Source organism: Leiobunum rupestre, chromosome 7 (assembly GCF_980474605.1).
Source record: "Leiobunum rupestre chromosome 7, qqLeiRupe1.1.hap1, whole genome shotgun sequence".
In the NCBI taxonomy this organism is placed as follows: Eukaryota; Metazoa; Arthropoda; class Arachnida; order Opiliones; family Sclerosomatidae; genus Leiobunum; species Leiobunum rupestre.
Genome location: NC_143390.1, coordinates 2,323,477 through 2,343,778, shown reverse-complemented (window position 1 = coordinate 2,343,778; position 20,302 = coordinate 2,323,477). Strand labels below are relative to the sequence as shown.

The window sequence follows — 20,302 nt, the reverse complement described above, 5'->3', positions numbered from 1 at the left end:
AACCCATATTTATTATTACCAAGTTCTTGGACAATAACACATAACGTTTGGAGCCCAAAGGGAATGTCGATTGAAAGAATATACAGATATGATACGTTTTGGGAAGATAAGATGTTGCCATTGCTAGAAAGGTTTTATATCGAACGCCTTCTACCGGAAATCATTGACCCTCGTCAAACGAGAAACATGGAATATAGGGAGCCAAAATTTATAACTAATGCAATTGAAAAATAAAAGCTGGAAAAAATCCGAAACAAGAAACTGAAATCAAACGATGTAACTACCAAGGAACAACTAAACGTAGCAAGCAAGAATAGAAAACGACCGAACGGAATAATTAAAAATATTTCACAGAGGAGTCAGAAATGGGAACTCAATCAAAGGAACGAAAAATAATGAATCAACCTCGGGATCAACTGTTCCTGTAAAAGAAAATAAGAAATTGAAAAATATAGAGAAAATTCCCCGTTTATTGGAAACCGTGTCAGTAAATAAAATCAAACAAACACGAAAAATGGCAAATACTAAGAAACGAAAATTGACCGATGACACTGGAAAAACCGAAACAACCCCAATAAATAAAGTCAAGCGAATTAAGGTTATTCTCACTTAAATATGTAAAAAGTTAGTTTTTATTACCAGTAATGTAAATTTGTTAATTTTTATCGAAATATTTGATCGATATATTAAAAATTTCCTATTTGGTTTAAATTGCTTAAATTTTGGTTTGTTTGAAATCCTAAAAATTTTTTAAATCTGAGTGAGCTGGGGTCATTTTTCCAGTAAATAAAAATTAATTTGTTTGATTTATGTCATTTTTAGAAAGTAAATCAACCAAAAATAACAATATTGGATTCGCGTAACTAACTTCCAAGATGTCGTATGGTTAGTAATGATTCGATAGAAATAGCTAACTTAATTTATATTCACTTTGAAAACATAATTGCTCTAAAGTATATTTAGGTTTATAGACAAAAAACACGAATTCATAATAAATTTATAGTAAGTCAATTTTTGGGTTAATCTTTGCAAACACATTTCACTAGTTACTTGAGAAAGACCGTCAATCAGCCTTATCCCCGGCCTAAACTAGCACTTTCAGTTAACTACTGACTTACCTATTTACAATGTACGTATTCATCCACACTCTTTTTCGCGGTGTTTCCTGGGCGCCTCCATGTTTGGTTTCCCCCCTTTCAGCCCCATCGGATACCGAAAGAGTGGATGCTAGACTCCCCGCTGAGGGCAGAGCCAATGGCCGACGAGCGGGAGGCAAGTAAGAGTGTATGCCGACGAAAGTTTCGTGGGTAAGGCTTGCTTAAAATAAAAGTAAATTCTATTGTATCCATCGAAGCATTTACGCCCCAGGGGTCAAGAGATTCGTGTTGGACTTTCCCCTTTTTCTCGCTTTCCATCCCACGGTAGGAAAATGGTCTACCATAAAACTACTGCCCATGAGAAATGCCCTAGTTTTGCTGAATCGTCTCCCAAGCGCCCTCTGTGGGATTTGGAGTAATTGCTTACAAAGTTGATCGTTTACCATTTACAAATTAAATTTCGAAATGAAAAATATTTTAGGTCCTAGATTTGTTTACGCTCTATGTGTTAAAAAATTTACTTCATGCTTTTGGTCAATTTTGAGCTGTATTTGAACTAATTAAAATCATAACTAAATAAATATTAAGTAAACATTTATGAAAAATATTTTAGGTGCTAGGTAAACGGTTGCTCATTCAGAGAAAAGTAAGGTTAAAGATGTAAAAATAAAACTATAGCTGTAAGACTGGAAATAAAATCGATATTTTTGAGTACTCTTCTCCCTTAAAGCGGCAGTACAACAAATTCCAATGGAAATTAATTTTAAATTATTTATTTGTATAATTTGACTTACAAAATCTTAGGACATAACATCCCCGACCGCTGACTTGGAAATAGTGATATTTGGAACGGGTGCACTATGGGTTTATTTCTATATATGGCCAATGGCCCCAGACGGGGTGCAATAGGGGAACACTTTCAAAAATAGGGAGGGAAAATACGATATTTAAAAATGTTTCATTACTAACGTAAACATTTATTGACTTTAAAGGCTGGTTTTCACTTGGGCAAAACCGCCAAGACGTTGAGCGTCAACTTTGGAAATCCTCGTTAGGTCTAGAGCTGGTTTCACACTCGACGGAAAATTAGCAGCGTAAAGTTGAACGTTAGCTGTATATCGAATGGGAATCAATTTTCAGCTCGGCGTTTATTAACGTCTTTCCGGCATATTTTCCGTCGAGTGTGAAACCAGCTTAAATACAAAATTTTTGCGTTCACGCCCGCCGTCACGACGGTTTTAGCGCTAGCGAACACCAACTCTAAAGCTGGTTTCACACTCGACGGAAAATATGCCGGAAAGACGATAATAAACGCCGAGCTGAAAATTGATTCCCATTCGATATACCGCTAACGTTCAAGTTTACGCCGCTAATTTTCCGTCGAGTGTGAAACCAGCTTTAAGCCTGGTTTTCACTTGGCGGAAAATCACCGACAGAAAGTTCGACGTCGGCGATATGGTTTTCGACGTTTCGCTCACTGTCGGCGTTTTAGCATTTTCACTAGGCGTTTTTTTTGGGCGGAAATAAAGCGATTTTGTTTCTGCCAGCGAGTTTGTCGGTTTTCGTCTGATAGTGGAGATTTAAGCCTAGGCCTAAAAATGGATGATTTATCTGATCATAATAGTGAACTATTGATTAAAGCTCATGTAAGCATTTTAAATTTAATGTTATTTTACATGATCTATCGTGTTCAAAGAAATATGAGTTATGAAAGATCGGTTTGTGTGAAAGAAACATACTGGAAAAGAAGGCAACAAGGGTATCAAGAAACAAAAACACGTTCCAAAATTCACAGAAAAGCACGTGGCCGAGTTCCGGATGCAAGAAGCAGGAAATTAATCATCCCCCCTGACGTCACAGTCACCTTTCGAAACTGGTTTTTGATTGGTTGAAAAAGAGCGAAATCGCCCAACTGAGCGAAAAAAATAGAAATGAAAATCGTCACACAAAACCGAAAACCGACGGAATTTCCGCCCGGCGTCGACGGAAATTTTCGCCCATTTTCCGTCGACGCCGGGCTTTTTCGTCCAAAAACCGCCAAGTGAAAACCAGGCTTTAAACGTTAACTTAAACGCTAGCGTTTCAGAAACGGCTTAAAAAATTAATTTCCAAAAATTTCACGTCTTTGAGAAATACCCTTCTGAACAAGGACGAAAACGATTTTTTTAACTCTTATTTCGTCTTGAGAGTTTGGTTATACTTGGTGAGGTGAAATTTTACAATTTGACTAATCTGATGGTGTGCTATCAATTTCCGTCGGCTGTTTTTCGATATTCCTTCACGCAAGCTCCCGTTCTTATATTGTAGTGAATCGTATAGCGTACTGAACCATATTACGTAAAAACAATGCCATATTATATTTCGTGAAATGCATTCCAAAATTTGGGGTCTCTGGAACACTGTGCCCCAGGGGCCCGAAACTTCCGATCGGATGATTATTGATTTATTTTAAGGGCCCCTGGATTTTCTTACGAACCATTGGCCTCAGGACTCCCTTATTTTCAAGTCTGCCCCACCGCTCTAGTTAACCAGTAGATATATGGAACACTTCTAAATAGGAATAATCATTTTTACCCTCTTTTTAATTATACTCAGACTGTATTTGCCCTGATATTTATGCTTGTCTTTCGTCCGCTACTTTGTAAATTTTATGATTTGTTCACTCTTTATACATTCTTAAGAAAACGTTTTATCTTATATTGACCTTTTTCTTTAATTAACTTTGTAAATTATTTAACTGATATTGTATCATTAGAATCGTTACAGCTAAGCTAAGAAAACTTGTCTCTTCTAATATTAGCCATTCTCTTTGAAATGTTTTATGGTTGTACAAAGGATTTTAACTCAGTAAAACCCTTAGGACGCGCAAGGTCTAGCATATTACTTCAGAGCACATCACTTGTCGATAAATAAGTCCAGTTTATGACATTTATGGGAATATAATTACAGATCTTGCCCGTTATTTGATTTCACTACTTTTATGGCCTAGAGTAATATAGGACGTGACGTTTTTGTTTAAAGGACCTTGCAATTTTTAACCGAATGGTTTTTGGGTGGATTTTACGCCTTTTTGTTTATAACAATAGAAGTTAAGTTATTATAATACCTTCAAACGTAACAAAGCGGAAATAATATTTATAAACAAAATTGGAAAGTGAACTTTCACCTATTTGTAATATTGAGAACTGCCTAGCTCTTTCGCCAACATTGTGTACGTTTAGATATTGTTTACTTTAATTTTTTGAAAATGTGACGTCATTATGCTCTTTAAATCATTTTCTAAAGTTAATAAATAAGCTTGTACGATTGTTATTAAACTTTACACGTTTTCCACTGTGTTTATTACTCATTGGCATCGTTTACCGCCCTCTGGTGGCACACTGCCCACCCTGACACTGGTGAGACACTTCGAACTCACTGCACCTCTTTCACTTAGAAACAACCTATAAATCATTAGCATTCGAATGTTTTATCTATTTCCCTAGGACAAGATAGGAAGTAGTTTACATCTGCCCCAATAGTAGTTTTGGGTGACGTAGGGTACGCGACGATAGTATTAATAGTTGTAGACTAAACTAAGGCTTGGTTCAATAGAAAACAGAGTATTTAAATACGGAGCAGCTACAAAAGAGCGAGAAATGGCTTGTTTCAATAGAAAACAGGGTAATTAAAACGAAATAACTACAAAAGAAACATAATTTTTTTATTTCAATGAAAAACAGGAATGTGCATTCGGAGAAGCTACAAAGGGCCAAAGACGCCTGGTTTCAATGGAAAACAAGGAAACTAATAACGAATCAGCTACAAAAGAACCAGAAATTGCTAACCTAACCTAACCCTAACTAGCCTTGAAACGAGCCATTTCTCACTCTTTTGTAGCTGCTCCGTATTTAATCAATATGAACATCAATATTCTAGTCTACAACTATTAATACAATCGTCGCGAACCCTACGTCACCCAAAACTAGTATTGGGGCAGATGTAAACTACAGTCACAAGATCTGTTATTATATTCCCATTAACGTCATAAACTGGACTTATTTATCAACAAGCCCTATGGCGGACAACCCCCACCCTGACAATCGCAAGACTTTTGTTGTCGAACTCAGCGCCCCTTTTTACCTACAATCCACCTATAAATATGTTGCATTCATAGTTTCCAAGTATATCCGTCATAGCGGGCATTTTAACCTTTAAGACAATTTTTTCGAACACAGCACCACTTTTTCACCTAGAATCAACCATCAAACATTCTGCATAATTTTCTTAAATCGCTGGTCGCTCCGGTTTAGTACTTCTTATGTGTTTATTACTCCATGGTTTCGTTACCGACTCGCCGAACTGTACATTTGTCGCCATAGCTCAAGAACTATACCAGATATGAACTTTTCCTTTGGCAGGACACAATGGGAGCTTAATATGAAACTGTATACCAAATTTCATTGAAATCGGTTCAGTAGTTTTTGCTGTAGAGTGGACTGCGAGTAGAAGATTTAAGAAGAGGAAGAAGAAGAAGAAGAAGAAGAAAAATTAAGCCTTACTTTGCCCCATTACTACGAAACGTCGCCTCAACCCTCTTCGATGGAATTCGTATATGTCTGTCGCGTTCCTTAACCTTTCAAGCGATACATCACTTGTTTTGATACGACCTATAGGTTTTGAGATACGAGGGGGTAAAATCGGCTTCATTCTGACTCGAGATAATATAGCAAGTGCTCGGGTAGGTGTTCTTTATCGTTACCCGGACCTTGCATAGGGACTACCGTCCCTTTTGATGTGTAAAGAGTCGTTGTCTGTAATTTTCAAATGTTCTTTTAGAATTGAATGACACATCGCAACCAAGCAAAGTGTCGGATATTTGTCCAAATTTTGAACAAGCTGGATGTCAATGTTAGCCATCTTTTCCAGTTAATTTTTTTCTAAAAGACTTTCCCGTAACTCCTTGAACGACTTTGAATATGATTCTAGCATTAAAACTCTACCCCACCAGCGAGCCGGTATTTCTTGTTTTAAGGAAGTAGCTAGTCGAGAATAAATACCGCTTTTTTTGACAAACGTTACTAGTTCTTTTACTCCAGTAAGAACATTTTCAATTTCGGGCCACTTCTTTAGATTTTTGTTGTCAAATAAGTGAAGCATTATTAAATTTAGAAGGTGACACTGGCAAGGAAAACGCTTTGGGAATACATTGATAGCGTTCAACCCGCCGTCCTTAACAACTATCGAATTCTCAAATAACTTTTCAGTTTCATCTTTAAAGTTCACGGAGAGGATTTTGATGCATTCCGCTCGTACAACAATATTCGTTTTTTACAATTATTTCATTTAAGCCGCGTTCACACTAGACACTTTGGAAACGTTTTAAAACGGTTTCAAAAGATAAATTTAAAATTTTCGGTGTTAAATATATTAAAATGCATACGATAAATACATTAAACTTTAAAATTTTACAATTTGATCTTTCGAAACCGTTTTGAAACGTTTCTAAAGTGTCTACTGTGAACGCGGCTTAAGTCCCAACCAACTGGTTTTCAAATCATATTTGCCGTTGAAGTAGTGAAGAGATAGAGATAAAAATGCCTTTTCACACCCCAAAACGTGTATCGTAAATCAATAGTTTTTTGAACCGGACCATGAGTCCAGAATAAGAACAAAGTCTTGATTAATCGACTTTAAAACCCCCATTAAGCTTGTCACGCACTCGTATTCTGTGCAATATCTAATTAGTATGGCCGGAGATGTTTATTTAGGTTCGCATGAACGGTCAGGCAGATTAGGTCCTATAGTACAGGAAGGACTTTTCGTGGTGCCAAATGTAACGCTGACTGGTAGGGAACTTATCGACTTCACCCGTCGAATATTTTCATGACAATGTTGTCTTAAAGTCAATTAATCAAAACTTTCTTCTTATTCTGGGCTCATGGTCAGGTCAAACAAACCAATGGATTTACGATAAAGCTACATGTAGGTTTGAAGGTGATCTAGCGTACCCAAAAGTTAACTTCTCTCCTTTGTGAGTTAATGTTGGGCGTGCAGTGAACTCTTAAAGAACTGGGGTGGATCGGTATTTAATACGTAGTGAGGGTCGTAATTTGGTGATATTGATCTAATCAAAGCTTGAAATTCTTTGGCAGATACACAAATTGTGTTAATGTATAGAATTTATCTTTTATTTTTGAGTTGAGTGACCTTTCGGCTCGTCATGCTGTGCCGGATCTTGAAATTGGCCACCCAGTGTCCGCTCGCTCGAAAATGGAAATTAGAGTCTTTAAAGGTTCAAGATGCTTGTATTGCTCACTGTTGAAGGTGCACGTCACCTACGCATTTTAGCCTAATATGGCTTCTTGGGTGGGGTGGCACTTTCGCCTCGCAGCAAGAGGAGCCGGGTTCGATCCCAGCTTGTGGCACTGGGTGAAAACTCGGAACAACTCCTTCTGCGTTGAGTTTGCAAGTTCTCTCCCCACTGGTTTAAGGGGTTTTCCCCCGAGTTCTTCGGTTTCCCCTTCCCTAAAAACTTGTCTAGGTTAACGGTAATAGTTAGTGTAGGGAGCTGTTGGCTCGATCTCGTGGCATGCAGGGCTTGCCACCACCCTCCTACGCATTGTAACCCGGCCACCTGAATTAAGGGCTTCAAAAGTCGCATGATGACTTAGGCCTAAGGTGGGTGCCTTAGGTATTAGCCTAGCTGATTATCCTTTCAAAAGTGACTTTGTTCCCCCCAGAAGAGACTCGTTCCTTGCATCTTTATTTTTGTAATTTTTAAGTTTCAGTTATTTGCAGCCATTGGCTTGCAAAGTTTTAATATTCCATTTTCGAAGAGAATAAATAACTTTCAACACTTCTGCTTTTCTCTCAAGAGATCAACTAAGGTATTTCCACTCCAATGTCATTAACAAGTGGAGGTTGGCTGTACAAAGATCCAAATCGACTGGTCGATGTAATGTTTGAGGACCTATAGGTGAAGTGGTCGAGTGACACTCTGTACCGATACATTATAAAACTACTGCCAGTGATACGATAATGTATAAATGATTTACTTATAATATACTATTATATAATTATAACATATAATTTAATTTTATATATCATATATATATTGTAACGAGCAGATTGTACGGAAACCGTCGCCACAAGGTTCGGCCTCCTCTCCATAACATCCACGCTCACCCTTCTTTCGGAAACGAGCTTGGTATAAATACCGGGGCCTCAGCCGAGGCCAGTGAGTCTCACTGCTGACCCAGAGAAATACGAAATTACGAATAGTTCGTAAAGCCACTACCACCCAACCAGTCCAGCCGCCCGCCGCAGAGTTCCCGCCGCCGGCGTAGAGTTCCAGCGGCCTGCTGTAGAAACTGCGCCGCCTGCCGCAGAAGCCCAGTCTCTCACCGTAAAAACCCTACCGTCCGCCAATAGCCAAGCCTTACGATAGAACTTTCGTACAAGGAATTTCCGTCCAAACTATCGCGAGCAATAACTTGTGTGTAGCCGGGAAATTGTCGGCTTATGTCTTAACCATGTACGAGAGTCAAACTGTAAAACACTCTTTATTAATAATATATATATATACTTACCAACGACAACAATGCATGGCAACTAAACTTTCTCTAGAATAGAGAATACAAAAGATTTGACTGGTTAGGTCGGAGTCCCTAACCAAGAGAGAGAGTCCATTGTCCCGACGTCCCTTATATAGCGAGCCCCTCGGATGACGCTACCGGTCTCTAACCTAATTGGCTGGAGAAGAAAGCCCGCCAAGAAATCTTTGCGGACTCTCTGTGGTGCAATAGTAAGCGTCACCGGTAACTTTATCCCACTCTTAACCCTTCGGGTCAGAGGTCGCCACTTTTTTTTCCCTAACTGAATTCGACTTTGTATCGTTAATTTACTCATATTTCAAGGAAAATATTTCTATACATATACCAAATTGTTTAAATTACGAGAGTACTCCATGTACTGTATTACTTGTTAACTGACTGAATACGTTTTTGTAGTGTGTGTATCAACTTGCTGATACAATTGTATTTGTTTTGGTACACATTAAACCCCGTTTCATTTCATTATTTTTACTATAATTATTTCCATTATTTTTACTATAATTATTTAATTTATTTAAACATATTTGAATTTAAATTATTTTTACTATAATTATTTATATTATTTAAAAATATTTGAATTTATTTTATTTTTACTATAATCATTAAATTAATTTAAGCATATTGTTTTACTGTATGCCTCTGCAAATATCATTTAAAAATAAAATTTAAAGATAAAGTGTTTGCCTTTTGAAGAAAACATTTCGCACATTCGTTAATAGGTTTCGGCCTTTTCCATGTAATAACAACACGTACATATTAAGTGTTTCTTAAACGTGCAAAAACACGTTTGGTAAACGTTGATCATGTCACCGTTAGAACGTGTTTCACCTGGTATTTTTAAGTGCTAAATTATTCGTTACTGCATACTTACCGATATAAGTTACTGTCGTGCATTAATTCATTATTTTGAGGGAAGTTATTGGTTATTTTCCGTGTATTAAGCAGATATTTGGCATACAATACGTTTTGCGTGCACGACGATACTATTTCGAATACATTAATCAATTATTTTGCATGTTTTAAGCTTTTTTTCGTGTATAAAGCGGGTTTTTCTTTATGGCGTACTGTTTTCCGAAAGGTTGTTTGTCTTTCAAACGCTAAAAAGTTTCCATTTCAAGATTTCAAAAGTGATTTATGAATACATTTAGAAAAACTTATTTTCTGAGGTCTATTCATTAAATTAATGAAATTAATTATAAGTATATCTTTAATTTTTATATACATTTTCGTGGCGTACATACATTTTGTAAGATAATTGGGCAGAATTATAGAGAATGGAGATCTTTTCAAGAAACATGGTTTGGAAGAAGTTGTTTCTTTGTCGCATGTTTAAGATAATTATTTAACTATTTTTTTTACGTCTTATTCATTCTAGTCCTAAAGAGAATAAAAATTAAAACAAGCACTATTGAACAAAATATTTATCAATATAAAACATAAATGTATTGTACCCCAAAAACTTTATTCTATCTAGTATTAGACGAAAACTCCTTGTGTAATGTGTACCTTTTCATCGCACTATAAAACAATTACTGCACAAAAACTTTCCAATTAATGCAGCCAAAATAGCCAACTAATGCACAGAAACAAACTTATTATGGCACACAAAATAGCCAATTAATGCATGCAAAAAAAAACAATTGATCAACGAAAAATAACCGATTGACACAAAATAATATGAAATTATTGTACGCGAAATAATATCTGATACCACGGAAACTAACCGCTAAATACACAAAAATTAACTGATTAATACGGAATAATGAAAAAAAACCCGGTTATTGTTTTCAAAATTATTGCGATTTGAACTTAATACGTTTAAGAAACCTTTATAAAACACGTAATATATACGTGATGTTGCAACCTGGAATAGCAATGGGTCTACACAAATGTCAGTGACATCCAGTTTGAGCTTTTATTCCGTGTCTTAGAGACATTAACAGTTTACGATGGTCTTATCTTCAATTGTTCTCACGATCGATATTCAGACAGTGAGAAAAGTTAAGTCGGCGACAAGAAACTCTATATTTACATAATCGACGCATTTATGGTCGATGTCATTTCGCGAGCGTAGAATGAATATTTGAAGATTTTCTTCTCACTGCACGGAAAAACGGCAGTCAAGATTAAGATGAATTTCATTTTTCGAGAGCTTTGTGATCGCAAAAGTTGATAGTTGAAGATAGCAGTGGTTTATAGTAATCCAATAACTCGTTCTTAAATCGAGTTTACACTATTTTCATTTAAATGGATACCTATCACTTAGTAGTAGCGGCGTCCAAGGTGAGTTTACATTTCAACATATTGGTTGCTAGGGTTTCTAATTTTAGAAATTTTTATTTATTCATTAATAAGTGAACTTGTCGAGCAAAACTTTCTTATAGTTCCTCCCTTAAATATTGCAACAGACTTTAATTTTAGCTCTTTTAAAATGTTTTTTGTAACACAAAATAATAAGAGTTAATAACACAACTATAAAATGCATATAAAACTAGATATTGTTTCGTTTAACTCTGAAGATACTTTGTTTTCTAGTGCAAACTAGACATTAAAATACAACTGGCCAATTATAAAATTTTAATTACCTGTACTTATTTTCTATTTAATTATCGTTATTAATCTGTAATATTTTTGCTTGCTTGTTCATTTTCTACTTGTATCAAATAATTTGTTTTGTCTATAACACCGATATCTCTGCTATTTTAAATTTAAATCATTAGGTTTTAGAAACTTTACTGTTCTGGAGTTGATTCGATCTCGTTGAAGAATTTCGGTTTATTTCTTCCCGTAACAATTTTAATTTTTAGGAGAGCGTTTGATTTTAGCGAATCGGACTGAAACAATCCACTAAACTATCGTTTGATCGAATTGGTGAAATAACTAGTGAAACAGAGTCTATTTAAAACCGAGAAATATCGCTTTATTTTTGAGGACCTTTATTTTTTACAAGGTGAACGCTTTGGCGTCCGAAAAATCAATGCTTTAGTTTTCTTCGTTTTACAGTGGTTCTTTTCCATTGAATGCCAGAAGATACCGTTTAAACCCCACTCGTTCGCTTTCCGCTCCCCCCCAAGAGATAACACTTAACACGTGTCTTGGGCCTTCTAGAAAAGGAGCGTCCGCGAACAAAGTGGGGGTCCCCGGTCTCATCTGGCAGCCATTACAAAGGCTTGTCGAAACTCGACAACGTATACGAAATATCATTAACGACAGAAAAAACATGTTTAAATTACAAAATACATTTTAAGAAATCTTTTATTTTTATCCTTTTAACATTTAGTTTTAAAAACCTTTAATTCTTATTTTTAACCTTCCACATAGTTTTAAGTTTCTTAACACTCCCCCCTGGTAATATGAGTTTCGTATATAAGAAGGAGTATTACCAAAAAACAATTTGTAATCAGTACGATTTTTACCGTACATTTTTTTTTTATTATTTTGCTATTTCCAAATTACACAGATGTTGCACAGATCTTTTTATGTGATTTCCATTTGGTGTTTTTAAAATACATGCCCTGTTTTTTTTGTCCCGACCCAGAATTATTTCGCTAACAAGGCCGAGTTTCCACATGTGTCGAGGAATTTTATCCTCATGAATAAGTACCACGTCTCCTACCTTGAAGGACATATCGTTTTTTGGGGATGCCGAATGGTGGGCTGACCTCAGTTCTCTTACGTACTCCCGACGCCATCGTCTCCATAAGTTATTCATTATTGTTTCTCTGTATCGTATTCGTTGTTTATACTCCCTTTGAGATTTGGGCAGTTTTTCGTTTTTATAAGCTAAAGGGGGCAAAGAAGTAATTCTTCGTCCAATCAAGAAATGCGATGGTGTCAAGGGTACGGGTTCGTTTGAATCATTGTAAATAAAGGTTATTGGTCTCGAATTTATGAGTCCTTCAGTTTCTTTGAGAACAGTTTCCATTTCGGAATACGACAATGAGGCACGCCCCAATATTTTTTTAATGACGTTTTAACGGAACGAATTAATCGTTCCCAGAATCCACCATGCCAAGCACTTCTTTCAATTATAAACTTCCAAGTTATTCCCCGGGAGCCAAAATATTCCCTAATTTCCGCATTGTTGATACGTTCCCATATTATTTTCAGATCAGTGTTTGCCTTTTTAAACGTGGCCGCGTTGTCCGAGTACACCGTAACCGGAACCCCCCTTTGAGCAATCACGCGCCTAAACGCCAATATGAACTCCGCAGTAGATAGATTTGGGATTAGCTCGAGGTGAACAGCGCGAGTCACTGCGCAAGTTGCGAGACATATGTACGACTTTTCCATTTTTTCCCCAACTTTAATCATTATAGGGCCACCGAAATCAAAACCTACTATCGAAAAAGGTGGTGTCTCCTCGATTCTATCCCTGGGCAGGGGAGCAGTTTCTCTATCGCCCAGTTTAGCGTTTAATCTTTTGCATTTTAGGCAACCTTTGACGATTGTTCTAGCAAGTTGGCGACCCGCTGGGATCCAATATTGTTCTCTAATTTGCGTAATTGTATCATTTATTCCCCCGTGGAGCACTTGGTTATGGCTTCTTATCATTAATTGCTTGGTAAAGAGTATATTTTTACTTAATATGATTGGGTGCTTCTCGGCGTGGGATAAGGAATTTGATTCGCCTAACCGCCCGCCTAAGCAAATTAGTCCATTCTTACTTAGCATCGGTTTTAATGTCGCGATTTGTGATTTTCCGTGTACTGTTTTGTTAATTTGTAACGATTCTAATTCTTTCCCAAACTCTTGTTTTTGTAAGTCTCTGACCCAAAGTAACTCCGACCGCTGCATTTCGTTTGATATTATAGGCCCTAGTATTTTATTTTCTTTGTTTTTTGGTTTAGAATTGTGAGCGAACCTAAATAAGTAGGCGGTTATTCTCAAGTTTTTGTTTAACGAACAATGTCTTTCTAATTTTACTACGTACTGCACCCCCGTTGGTTTAGTGACGTTTACGGCTAGCGCGAATTTTTTTCTTTCCGCTTCAACTATATTTGTATCCGCCGGAGGCCTTTCCCTGGGCCATTTTTCACTCGCTTCTTTTAAAAATGCCGGTCCCGTCCACCAAGTGACCGACGTGGCTAGATCCTTACCCTTGACTCCCCGCGTAGCTAGGTCGGCGGGATTTTTAACCCCTGGACAATGGCCCCACTGTCTACTTTTCGACAGAGTTTGAATTTCTATCACTCGATTGGAGACGAAAGGTTTCCAATCTTTTTTGCTGCCCGAAATCCAATGAAGCGCGATAGTGGAGTCCGTCCAATAATAGGTTTCAGTTATATCCCGCTGAAAAGCGTTTTTTACATAATTCGTCAACCTAGCGCCTAACAAACAACCCATTAGTTCCAATTTTGGAAGTGTCAATCCTGACTTCAATTGTTTTAAAGGAGTAACTCTTGATTTCGAAGCTATTAATTCGACCCCAAACTCGCTCGTTTCTGTCTCATATCTTATATAAACCGTCGTCGCGTATGCCTTTAATGAAGCGTCGCAAAAGCAATGTAACTCGTATTTTTCCGCAGTTTCTCGCGTTTTAGAAAAATAATAACGGTTTACCCTGACGTTGTTTATGTCTGTCAATTCGGAAAGCCATTTTTCGAATTGATTTCCTAATTCCATTGGAAGCTCCGTATCCCATTCCATGTTTGGATTAGAATTCCACAAGCTTTGAAATAACATCTTTCCCCGAATTGTAAATGCGCCTAAAATACCCATTGGATCGAAAATCTGCGACACAATCCCTAGTACATTGCGTTTCGTTTTCTTTAGGTTTAGGGCTGATTCGGATAATTTTGAGAAATCAAACGAAAACATATCGCTTTCCGGGTCCCATATTAACCCCAATATTTTAGTCGCGCCCCTTTCGCCCTTTTTATCAAACATTTCGGTTTCTCCGGGCAGGGAATGATTGTCCCAAAGTACTCTTAATTCTGGGGAATTTGTTTCCCATTTTCGTAGCCGCATTCCGGCTTTGTTTAGAGTTGTAGCCGCGCCTACTGATATTTCGTAGGCTTCGATGGTAGATTTTCCCCCACTCAAAAAATCGTCAACGTATAATTCGTTTTCAAGCTTTTCTTTAACTCTTGGATCTACATCTTTTGTTTCATGCAGGTGAAATTTAATCGTACAGGCTAGTAGAAAAAGTGAGGCTGAGATTCCAAAGGGTACCCTAGCCATCCGTAAAACTAAAAAGTTTTTTAGATCTATTTTTTTGTTTTCTTCCCGTACCCATAGAAACCTGACCGCGTCTTTATCTGAAGGGCTCAAACGGACTTGCAAGAAAGCCTTTTCAATGTCGGCAACCACTGCTATTTTATTCGTTCTAAATTTTAAAATTAACGAAAGTAGTTCAGGGTTTGTTTAAATTGGGTCCGGGTGCGATGCAATCATTCAGTGAGGGGCATCCCGTTGCGTGCGAAGACGCGTCGAATACTACACGTAGTTTTGTTGTGGCTGCGTTTTCGCGCACAACCCCTTGGTGTGGAAGGTAGAATGTGCCTGGGTGGTTAGTTTCTTTTTCTTTTGTTGGCACTATTTCAGCGATACCCGTTTCTAAATGGTCTTCAACCACCCTTTTATACTCTTTATAGTAAGCCGGGTCCCTTAGAAACCTTCTGACTAACCCCTGCATCCTTTTTTTTGCGACGGAGAAATTATCTGGAAGGGCTTTCCTATCGACACGCCACGGGAAGCTTACATTATATCTGCCTGCCTCGAATTTTGAATTTTTATAAAAGGTATTGACTATTGAGTCACCGGGTCTTTCATTCAACTCCTGGCTATTAATACCAAGGCTTTCTAGATCCCAAAACGACTTTAGCGTATCGTTTACCATTTTGAGTCCAAACGAAACTAACATTGAGGATACTGACGTGACATTACTGTCATATAGTTGATTTCCTACTACCCCCTGTAGTGTCCATCCTAATTTTGTTTCGACGGCTACCATGTTTTCTCCTAACCTCTCGATCTGACCGGACGCTAATTTCCAATAAAAATCGCTACCCACTAGTATATCTAAAACGTCACCGGAGTTCCCTTTCCCATCCGCTATTTGCAGCCCTTTTGACTTCATCAACCTTTTTACTTCCGCGCAATCCATTCTTTCTATTGCGTGGCAAATAAAGGGAACCTCAACTGCCCTAATCTCCACACTCACGCCGGGGTTTTCACGATTCTCTAACCTTAATTTTACGATTTTGCAAGTGCGCTTCTCTGGGACTTTATTACCAAAGGCGTATACGTATAATTCTCTTTTTCCTAAAACTGGAAGGTTCAACCTTTTGGAAACACTCTCTTTTACGAATGTCCCCTGACTCCCCCCATCGAGAAGACACCTCACCACGTCATTATTCTCTAGTTTGAAGGGGTTTTTTGCCACCGCCAATGCCGTTTGAAGATAAACTACCGCTTCGGCATCTCTCGCGCTTTCCCCGCCTATTGTTGTCGCTATAGACGCTACATTCGTTTCGCTATGGTCACCGGTCCCCTTTTTAGCATTCACTGGATTTTCGTGACAAACGGCGTAATTATGTTTTTGTCGACATTTTTTGCACGCCGTAAACTTTGACCGGCATGCTCTACCCACGTGGCCAAAGCGCAAACAATTATAACACCTATTGCTTTCTCTAACCATTGACCTTTTTTGTTCTAAGGTGTGGTTTGTACAGTTTATACTTTTGTGGGTCTCACTTTTGCAAAATATGCAATACTGATTTTCGCTCGTCCGAATGACTTGATTAGCGAGCGCTATCGCGTTGCGGGTTGCGCCTCTTTTCCAATTTTTGTTCATATCATTCCCGCGGTTATCCGCCTTATACCTTTTTACGTGGGTCGCGAGTGCCATCGCGGATGGCGTTGCGTTTCTCTTTCTGTTTTGATGTCTGTCGGTCTCGTGATTGTCCACTCTTGACCTCTTACCCCCCAACATCACTGCCATCTCTCTACTCTCAATTTGACCTCGCAAAAAGTTTATTAGCTCATCCGCGTCCCACTGTTCACCTGGATTAACGGGTTTTCTTTGTAAACAGTAAGCCGTTCTGATTTCTATGGGCAAACATTTTAATAATTCAGGAACGAGAAACGTCGCTCTATCGGCGATCTTAAAACCCAAAACCTTTAAGCTTCTTAAATTGGTTTGACAAGTGCTTAGCAGGCGGCGTAACCCTTTAATATCATTTTGATCGTTAACTGGCTGAATTTGTTTTAACTTATCCATGTGGGTATGGATAGCTATTTGATTTTTATCGAACGTTTCTTTTAAAATCTGAACGGCTTCATCATATGAAGCTTCATTCTCAACTAAACCATCAACTGCTCTAAGAGCTTCCCCTTCTAAATAAGAAGTCAGATAGATAAATTTTTCTATTTTACTTAACCTCGGATGATTCCCGATGGTAGCGCTGAATCGGCTCCAGAAGTTATTCCATTTTGTATATTCTCCGTTGTATTTCGAGATGATTAGTGGTGGAAGCCTAACTTCCGGAAACGGAATGTTCGGCGCGTAGTTTGTGGAAGTGTTCTGCTGATAATTAGTTGGATTGTTCATAGATGAAAAGTTTTGTCTTTTAGCTGCGGACACGTTTTGCGTTCCCTCGTAGGATGTAGATCCACCGGGAGGTACGAAAATGTTCAAGGTAGATTGAGATCCCTCGCTGCTTGCCCGGACGGGGGCCCCTCTTTCTTGCGGCAACAGTCCTCTGTTTGACGGCAGGAGGGATAGGTAACTTGACGATAGTTCCGCATTTGGTGGCTCTGGTAACCCATTGTTTATTGAGTCCAGAGCGTTATTTTGCTGTGGCTCTGATAACCCATTGTTTATTGGGATCAGAGTTTGGTTTCGTGGTGACTCTGGTAACCCATTATTTATTGGGACCAGAGAGTTATTTTGAGTCGGCTCTGGCCCATTGTTTATTGGGACCAGAGCGTTGTTTTGATGCGGCTCTGGCCCATTGTTTACTGGGACCAGAGCGCTGTTTTGAGGTAGCTCTGGCCCATTGTTTACTGGGACCAGAGCTCTGTTTTGATGCGGCTCTGGCCCATCGTTTATTGGGACCAGAGCGTTGTTTTGAAGCCGCTCTGGCCCATTGTTTATTGGGACCAGAGCGTTGTTTTGAGGCTGCTCTGGCCCATCGTTTACTGGGACCAGAGCGTTGTTTTGAAGCCGCTCTGGCCCATTGTTTATTGGGACCAGAGCGTTGTTTTGAGGCGGCTGCGGTAACCCATTGTTTATTGGGATATCATTATTTTTGGACGTCTGGACTCCGTTATTTTGCGGAAGCCAGACATTAGCCACTGCTGCTCTTTTGTTTCGGAGCACCCTGTTGAGTTTCAGCTTCAATGCATGGATGTTTTCCATGTAAATGATCGCGTCGTCGGTTTCCTTTTCGAGTTCATCTTCATCGTCGATGAGCGGCTCCAACGTTTCGTCGCAGGTTTTCAATTCCTTTTCCTTCTCCAATAAAAGGATTAATTCATCCTCATACACTTCTATTGGTGTCGCGTCTTCGTTATTTAAGAGGTCATCTAGCTTCGTAATTTTTCTCACCACAGCTGATCGTGCACTTCTTCGTAAAGCCTTGGCTATCTTTACTGGATCTTTCAATATTTTCCTTGAAACTTCACCTTGGTTGTCGGCGTTTTTGATAACATTGTCGGCGTTATCGGAAGTCTCTTGCCTGGCATATTTGATCGCTGGTGCGTCCTCGTCGATTCCCTTTTCGGCAGGTTCATATTCGGGACTCGAAGAAGACATCTGCTGTCACTAACGTATTTCACAAACTTATTTAAACACAATTACCGTTTCGTATTCCCGGGTTTCGGCACCATGAAGAATTTCGGTTTATTTCTTCCCGTAACAATTTTAATTTTTAGGAGAGCGTTTGATTTTAGCGAATCGGACTAAAACAATCCACTAAACTATCGTTTGATCGAATTGGTGAAATAACTAGTGAAACAGAGTCTATTTAAAACCGAGAAATATCGCTTTATTTTTGAGGACCTTTATTTTTTACAAGGTGAACGCTTTGGCGTCCGAAAAATCAATGCCTTAGTTTTCTTCGTTTTACAGTGGTTCTTTTCCATTGAATGCCAGAAGATACCGTTTAAACCCCACTCGTTCGCTTTCCGCTCCCCCCCAAGAGATAACACTTAACACGTGTCTTGGGCCTTCTAGAAAAGGAGCGTCCGCGAACAAAGTGGGGGTCCCCGGTCTCATCTGGCAGCCATTACAAAGGCTTGTCGAAACTCGACAACGTATACGAAATATCATTAACGACAGAAAAAACATGTTTAAATTACAAAATACATTTTAAGAAATCTTTTATTTTTATCCTTTTAACATTTAGTTTTAAAAACCTTTAATTCTTATTTTTAACCTTCCACATAGTTTTAAGTTTCTTAACACTCGTCTCTTTGTGACACTCAACTACTTTCCAAAAAAAAATAAAACTTTATATTCCCTCTAATCTCCTTTTTGGTTAATAAACGATTTCCGAGTTAAAAATTATAATAATGCTGAGAGGTGAACCTCATTGTAAAATCGAATTAGTAATCATGAGTAATAATAATAACCAATTTTGTAGAATATAAATAGATTTATTACCGACTACGGCCGTTTCGACGCACTAACCGGCGTCGGCGTCAGGCCATGGGCAAACTACATCCTATGGATATATAAATTAAACGATTGGTGTTTTTTAGTTTTACAATTTCGATGGCTTCCTTAATATTTAGTTTAACCGGATTATTTTACTTTTTCATTAATCTACACCTGTAAATTTTAATTAAATGTCAGTGACCCCTACGATGGTCTTTTTGGGCCTAAATTTGATCACGCTCTTTAAGTCTAAAATGTAAACCCCGTTTAGTTTGGTAAACGTACCCCATTTTGCATTATGTATTAGTAATCGATACCACATTTTCAAAATCATTTTGTATATAAGAACTATTTAACTGTGATTTCAGGAGTTCGTTTTTGTAAACAGTGAACAGCAGGGCTCATACCAGTTGGGAATAGATTATCTCGAGGACATCTTTGATTTCGCGATTCGCTCAAACAATTTCACGTAAGAAATTATGATATTTTATTTTTTAATAATCTTTTTTGAATGTTCAAAACTATTAGTGTTGTTATTAATTTTATTGGAGCTAATTGTTCATTTATTTAATATGTGATAATTGTTTGTGTTTATTTTCCAATTATAAACTAATTCTGCACTTTCTTATTAAAGACTCCGCGTCATTATATTTGAATGGATAATTCTTCTTAAAATAGACAGTTAAATATTTTAACCGGGGTTAGTATGTCCCTGTAGATGATATTAAAGTGTTAGTCCTGTTAACTTTCACGCCATCAATTGACTAACCACCCAACTATTCCACACTTCTAACCTCAACTCTCCCAATCAATTCTTACGAAACACAATTTTTCAATTAACTTAATTTCTCAATATTGGAACGAAGCTTCTCACTAAAGCTGTTTCTCAAATATTATCCGACGACCAATGTAACCGAAACTTGGCAAACACGCAGAAATAACCATCCTCAAACTGTAACCAGTTCCGTCCAGAGACGCTTCGGGCCCCAGTTCATATTATGTCACCG

General features: G+C 38.0%; 1 protein-coding gene across 1 annotated transcript; it reads right to left on the bottom strand.

The window, feature by feature from the left end:
• Positions 1 to 348: 348 nt before the first annotated feature.
• Positions 349 to 18,452, bottom strand: LOC149933894 (uncharacterized). Its single transcript, XM_090153345.1, has 6 exons — positions 17,920 to 18,452; positions 15,556 to 17,397; positions 14,255 to 15,020; positions 13,626 to 13,984; positions 13,360 to 13,556; positions 349 to 422 (listed from the first exon to the last, which is right to left on the bottom strand). The coding sequence occupies exons 1-6, from the start codon at positions 18,450 to 18,452 to the stop codon at positions 349 to 351; spliced, it is 3,771 nt and encodes a 1,256-aa protein (XP_090009471.1).
• Positions 18,453 to 20,302: the final 1,850 nt, after the last annotated feature.

What these genes read in the sequence shown, in the direction of transcription:
- LOC149933894 (XM_090153345.1), bottom strand. Translation starts at nt 18,452, where the DNA reads ATGTCTTCTTCGAGTCCCGAATATGAACCTGCCGAAAAGGGAATCGAC. An exon ending in GTCACGTCAGTATCCTCAAT is followed by an intron (nt 15,021 to 15,555) that starts GTTAGTTTCGTT and finishes TTTAAAATTTAG; the next exon opens with AACGAATAAAATAGCAGTGG. An exon ending in GACATTAAAACCGATGCTAA is followed by an intron (nt 423 to 13,359) that starts GTAAGAATGGAC and finishes TTTCTTTTACAG; the next exon opens with GAACAGTTGATCCCGAGGTT.